Genomic DNA, 6822 nt, shown 5'->3' with positions numbered 1-6822 from the left:
TCAATCAAGGAAGAAATCAATATTGAATTAATCAGTCAATCAAATAACCAGTCACTAACTCAGTCAAAAAATCAATCAATCCAATTGATTCTCAAACTGAGATAACAGTTCAGGTGTTATGCCATTCTAAGGAGACCAAAAACTTGCAAGAAAGAATGAAGCGGAGAGCTACTGTGAAATGTTACATTAGCTAGTCAGGCAGTTACCAGTACATGAATACCGCATAACTGCATGTAGGCTCCTATGAGGTAACAATGGGATTTGGGCTTAATGCCCAGTTTTTCAGTGCAGTGTCTTTGTTGAAACTCTAGAGTAAATTGGCCAGTCTAAAACTAAGTGACTAACTTGACTTATTTCCTTGACCCCAGGCCAAGGGGGGAATTATGGGCCAGAAATTATTCTTCGCCATGCCACTTGGTCACGTACAACCCCTTCCGTTTCACTCCATGACGCAAAACCCAAGGCTGTCCTTTCTTTTCTCTGTGGTTCTGCGCCAGGTCTCTCTCAGTCTGCCACGACTTCTTTTTCCCTCCAAAGCCAGAGCCCAGGTTAATTCCTTCTCGAGGTGTTGTTGGCATCCATTCTGAGAATGTGGCCTGAATGAGCCTTCAGCACTGTACTGATGTTAGCCCGGTTATGGATCTCTTTATTGGATACTTTCACAGGCCAATAGATCTTCATTATCCTTGTCAAATTCAAAAGGTACCGTAACGCAAAACAAAGCAAAGCAAAGCAGCAGGAAAAGACTAGGTGCTGCGAACTTTGCAGGTTTAAAAAAAAACATGGTTTGAGTTTTTGAGGGTAAAATTATATAGAAAATGGCCTGAAGGGAAACGAAAATTGCTTCAAATTAACGGGAGGTTCGAATTATTGGGGGCTCGAGTTACCGAGGGTAAAATTACAGTAAATGCATGACGGAAATCCAGGGGAAATCGATTTTGGTTCGAGTTAGCGCGAGGTTCGAGTTATCGGGAGTCGACTGTATATAACTTAATAATTATAGTAGAGTCTAAGTCTTAAATCAGAGAATAACACCAGTTTTGGAATGAATTGATAATTATTGTTGTCTCCTATCTGCAATAATTATGCTAGTACAGTGGTAGGCTCGATTTCTGCCTCTCGCTACTCATTTACTGAACACTGCATGGCTTGGAACCAAGCTTGGTACAGTGTGTTTGGTATAAATTGGTACTGTAGTTGAAACCAGTCTGTTAAAACAGTTGTACCTTTTGGTGGAGTTGACTGAAACCACTCATCGATACTGGAAAAATATGGTTTCCTTTTGTTCCAACGCAATTTATTTCTTCTTTTTACTCTTTGAGTCAGTTGGCAAAATTCTTAATAATAATAATAAAGGTGACTACTCACATGAAACTTTCTAATCCGTACTTTCTTTTAGAATATGTATATTAGGGCAGTGGTTAAAACTATTATACTTGTACAGGACACACCAAACCACAAAATAGTTGGTGGTCTCTGCCTGCACGCCCTCCCCCCCCCCCCCCCCCCTCCCCCTTTCTCATCCTCACAAGATGGTGTCTTTATTACACAGCCACCCTCCATCCAGCAGTAAAAAATGACAATGAGATTCAAACCTCACCTTTCTTGTTTATCTAGCAATGCTGACTCTTGCTAGCTGAATTATATTTGTGTCAACTCATATTTTAAAGCCAATAACATTTTGTCGGTAATGTGCATGAGATAGGTGGTGTCTTTGATAACCCCCCTTCCCCAGACAAGGTGGGTCCTCTTTTAACAAACTTGTTATGACCAGTCCCTTTATGCTAAATCCTCTAACATTTAAGCCTGGGGGTGGGTGGGGCAGTGGTTGTATTCACGATGGCAAGTAGTACTCACCACAGTAAAACAACAACAATGAGGACAACTAACAAATGCACAGCTGAGAAAACAAAGCCTGATAAATCGCGCTCGAACGGGATTCGAAGAAATGACTCTGCGATACCAGTATAGTGCTCTTAACCAACTGAGCTGCTTTACTGACTGCAGTGTAATGGAATAGTTGCAGTAACGATAGTTAGAAGAGAGTGTCTGCTTGCCGCTAGCAAATTGTTTCTCTTGATAGTCAGCTTTAGTAAATAGCAGAAAGACCCTCGCAGTTCTTATTGTTCACCATATTGACCGACCACTGGTCGACATGTGTTTAGTTTGGAAGTAATTACCTAAACCATTGTGAAATTGCACCTGTTTGACTTTGATGTAATATATCAAACACGAGGGAGAGTGTTTTAAGCCATTTCCAAACGCCGAGAATTTGGTTAAAAAAACGAGGCGGTAGAGGGAGAGCGCCGGACTTCGTATTACGACAGCCGTGGAAAATTTGAAGCATAAGTAGTGTTTACTAAAGCTGTCCAATAAAATCTTTTCACTGAAAAGTATACACAGTGCATCTCTCTACTCTAAAAGAATTTGAAAAATGCAAATATACTACTGTGTGCAGATTTTAAGTTCCCGTTGAATGGAGCCATTTTTAACAAAAATATTCATAACTGATGGTTAAAACGTTTCTCTGGTAATAAACCATTAATTATTCATCAAAGTTATGACCAATCAATAGGTAGAATTTAAGTCACAGGTACACCTCTGTAAACCCCAATACAAATCAACGAACTCTCAAACAGTAGAATTAACCTTTGATACAAACTCCTGCTCAGCTAATTAGTATTAATTAACTTTTGATAAAGATCTCTACTGATTAAAATGATAAACACAATATATTCAATTTATTTTTTCATTTCACAAGTGCTTTACAATGGCTCGCCTTTGGCTCGCCATTGTAAACGCCCATACAGATCTTCTGCTCATATTTTATCTAGTACTTAAAATTATACAAACGTTTAAAAAATCAAATGCTTAAAAAAGAAAAAAACAAAAACAAAAAGCGACCCCGTACCGTTCCAGAGGAGGCCTGTGATTGGAGAACGAAACAATGGGCAATAGGATAGAAACAATAAATCGTCGCCTGAGAACAGTAGCGGCTACAGGATATAGGAACCAGTAAAAATAAAGATCTGGAAGAGCTAGGACACTACCGAAAAAAAACAATGTTTTGGCCAAAACTTCAGCCCTCATTAGGGGAAAGCGATAAGAATTTACTGAGATACCGCGTCGTATAAGAGATTTACCTAAGAAAGAATTCAAAGGAGAAATTCGCCGGCTTCTCCTCAATAGTTTGGTAAATGAAAATGACAATATTGAAATGCTTATCATAGTACAGAATATAGGTCTCGCCAATTAGTTGCAACTGTTTTTCTTTTTTCGTTAACTTTTCGACTTTTTTTCCTTTTTTGTGTGTGTTACTCGTGATTTCTTTATCTCCCCTATATTCTATTTGTTCTGTCTTTGATTGTAATAACTAAAATAATATTAATTTTATCCTAAAACAGTTGTAAGTCTGGCCCGCCTAGATTAGCTCTCGCTACCTGCCAGCCAGTCTCTATTTTTTGCTAAATTTTTGAATTTTTGAATAAGCCTGAACTTGACCAAAGAGCGCAGATACACAAAGAAAGAATGCAAGTTTTTATAACTGCCAAATTGAGCCTTCTGAGTAGTCAAGGGATTCCGACGAATCATTGTGGTTAAATACGTGTTCTGAAAGTTGTCGCTTCAGGTAGTCTGGATTCAAAAACGGTGATAAAAAAATAATAAATGAATAATAAATAAAATAAAACTGGTGTGACCGATGGAGTACTGTCTTAAAACTGGAGCATGGAGTTTAGCCAAAGACACTCAAATACTTTTTAAAATAGTTTCTTCTTTCGCCTCTTTTCTTTTAGTCTTGGTGTGATGGTGGCTTCACCTACAACCTACCAAATCCCCCTGGGGGATTTACCATTCGAGTGTCTCCGTTCAGCGGGAATAGTGAAATCTGCCCGCGGGATAAATCCCGAGTCTTGCCTGAAATGCATTGGTGGAATATGCATGTGTTTGTCAACAAGGAAAACATGCAGAGAGCAGCGAACATTTTGTACCCACCCAGAAAGCGGCTTCGTGGGGAAATATATGCGGATGGCTACAGAGATGCTCTACAGTACATCAACAATAACCAACTGAATTAGAGAATTGTTGGTTTCACACTTTACCGTACACTGTTCACAGTCCCCTATTTTTCCGTGGGATTTCCGAGACTCGCACGCTTCGATCGAACTCCCATCATCTTCGTTTGTAACGGCGAGCATCGATGGCTTCTGATGCTCTCCATGGGTTGATCGAAGGCCCCTGACAACAACCCTGAGAATTTTAATGTCGTGCTTGCCGTCCCCACTACCGACACCAAGCACACAAAAGGATTTTGGCATTTCGAGTCTTGGGACATATGGGCTGCGGCGTTGATACAACAGTTCCAAATCACTTCTCGCCGGGTAGCTTTTTCGAGGAATGTTTGAAAAGCATAACAGTAAGCTTTGTGCGAGGAAGATAGCGGCTGCCGATCCGTTTGTAAGGGAGAACGGGGGGGTCACTGAAAGATGTTGACAACGCAGTCAACGCTAACTACAATACAGGAATGCATGAAGGACTAAATACAGGAATGGCTCTGATCTGTAATTGGAAGATAAATATAGTAATTTGTTAATAAGTTAAAACTTGACTGAGCTTGTTGAAATGGGATTGACAGACCTACGCGACTCCCACTGTATGTCCGTTGTATTGATAAAGCCTTTACAGTTTCGCTTTTATAACTGATGTCTTTAAGCGATTTTCCTTTTCGATAAGAGATTTTTCCCTCTTGATCAAAATGTGATGAGATCAGTTTCACGTGATTTCTCTCCTGCGACACAGTCTAGTGATTTTACGCATGCTCAAATATTTAAAAATTAAGTGGACTGGACTGCTAAAATGAGGAAATGGGAAGCGACCATTAAGTAGTTATAAGAACTAACGACAACTGTTTGCGAATTAAGGTTATTGGTTAGGTCAAGTAAACCAAAGTCTTCCACAAATCCACCAATCAACCAATCAATCAATCAATCAATCAATCAATTAATTAATCAAACAATCAATCAATCACTCAATCAATTACTAAATAATTCAAAGCTCCTATGAGCTTTAAACTGTTTAATTAAAGTACACTTACAATAAATCTGAGCGTGTCCCTGATATATTTTACTTTAAATGTCGTTATATTTAATTATTTTCCCAGCAAATGGCCAACACACAGCCATGACTTCGCTGGCTAATAGTCGTCAGCACCATTTCTAACGTACAAACTTATAGACTATTATAATGCTAATAACGAATCTTAGGGTCTTTATTTAATTCTTCTTAGTGAAAATGATCGCCCAAATAAAATTCATGGGAAACGACCTGGCGTTGCAGGAATTCCTGCAGCCAGCTTCCCGTCTGCGAGGATTGGACGAGACTTTCTAGTAATATCCACTTCATAGCAAACGTTAGGTAGCTCTTTATACTTTCGCTTGTTATGCTCAGCAATGACAACCTGATTACTTTTTCCAGTATATAAATGGAAATTAGAGCCTAATTCAAACTATCCTTAAATTTTTGTCATTGCAGTGCAAAGTAGCTAAGAGCAGCAATCAAAACAAAAACAATATAAATCATTCGTGAACAGTAAAGTATCCTGCGTTATCTTCCATCTGAACAAATGTTTCTGTATGAAAAACTACAACTGGTAACAATGAAGGTATTCTTGAATAATCGTGCTATCACTTTTTTCTTTACTTTCTCTATATTGCCATATTCTCTTATCATAGAATACTGTGCTCTAGTAAAGCGTGCATCAGTTGATTGAGTAAAACTGATCATCATATTGTGCTAAAACAAATATTGTGGTCAGACAACATGTTATCTGTCCTCGTTATCCTAAATGGGCTGACTTCTCGGCTATAATTATTGGTATAATTGTCTCCTTTCTTTATGGCCAATCAACGTTTGACGATCTCAAGATTTGGCAACAAATCTCGCTTGCTCCTTTCTTATCATCAGTGACATCACTTCATTCCTGAACTTTGTGGCAAATATTTCCGATGTACTTGACATCCACGTATTTTCCTTTCTCTTCCTGAATGACAAATGCAATTTTCAGTCCACATTCAGGACGCTTGCATTCACTATTCCCTCTGAAAAACGGTGCAGAGTGCTTCTTACGAGAATTAGCCGATCTCACGTGGTTGTTCTTGAAGCGCAAATCGCACCATGGGTTACTATTCTTCACTTTGATGGAGAAGATTTTGGTCCAGTCCCCAGCCAGCAATCGCCCACCGCTTGGGAACGTACTGAGGGGAATTCTATCCCAGTCCTCCTTAGCGAGCTTGAATCGGGTTAGCTTCCCATCCATGGCCTCTCGGAAATATTTTTCTCCTTCAGAATCGTCAGAGTCTAGATCATCTTCGTTCTATAGCAAAGAACACAAATTGATAAGAACTATCAAATAGAGCAGTTTTCAATTAAGTGTCGTAAAACCAAAGCCAAAACAATTACTCTGACACTTACTACGCAAAGAACCAATCAGAATTCTAAGCAAGCACAGGAAACTGGCGCCAAGAGCGGGAGAAAATCGTAAACCATTTTCACTGTCATTACAACCACTCACTGCCTTTGCTGAATTAAGATATGGGAGGCGAGATTTTACAAAGATAGAAGGTCGTAAGACAGAGAAAGGAAAGGTAGGACGCGTCGCCGAGGGGGAGGTGGGAGGGTAAAAAAAAAACCTTCTGAAATCCCAGAACGGCGTAACTTGGTGTGAACGACCAAAGAGCAAGAATATAGTTTGCTTTAATTGGCAGATGAAGTCCCGCGAGACACGGGTGGCATCGACCTCAACACACCGAGGCGTTATAAACATGC

The 6822-nt window shown here is 39.5% G+C and overlaps 1 protein-coding gene across 1 annotated transcript in view; it reads right to left on the bottom strand.

The window, feature by feature from the left end:
* Positions 1–5478: 5478 nt before the first annotated feature.
* LOC146459673 (uncharacterized) overlaps positions 5479–6822 on the bottom strand; it is a 3920-nt gene continuing 2576 nt past the window's right edge. The window contains exon 3 of the mRNA XM_085089104.1: positions 5479–6370. Within this exon, the coding sequence (XP_084945230.1) occupies positions 5972–6370 (399 nt within the window). The 3' untranslated portion in view covers positions 5479–5971. The remainder of the gene's footprint in view (positions 6371–6822) is intronic.

This window comes from Pavona decussata, unplaced genomic scaffold, assembly GCF_977016875.1.
Source record: "Pavona decussata unplaced genomic scaffold, jaPavDecu1.1 SCAFFOLD_217, whole genome shotgun sequence".
NCBI lineage: Eukaryota > Metazoa > Cnidaria > Anthozoa > Scleractinia > Agariciidae > Pavona > Pavona decussata.
The sequence above is the reverse complement of the archived record's forward strand: the minus strand, read 5'-3'. Positions and strand labels throughout refer to the sequence as shown.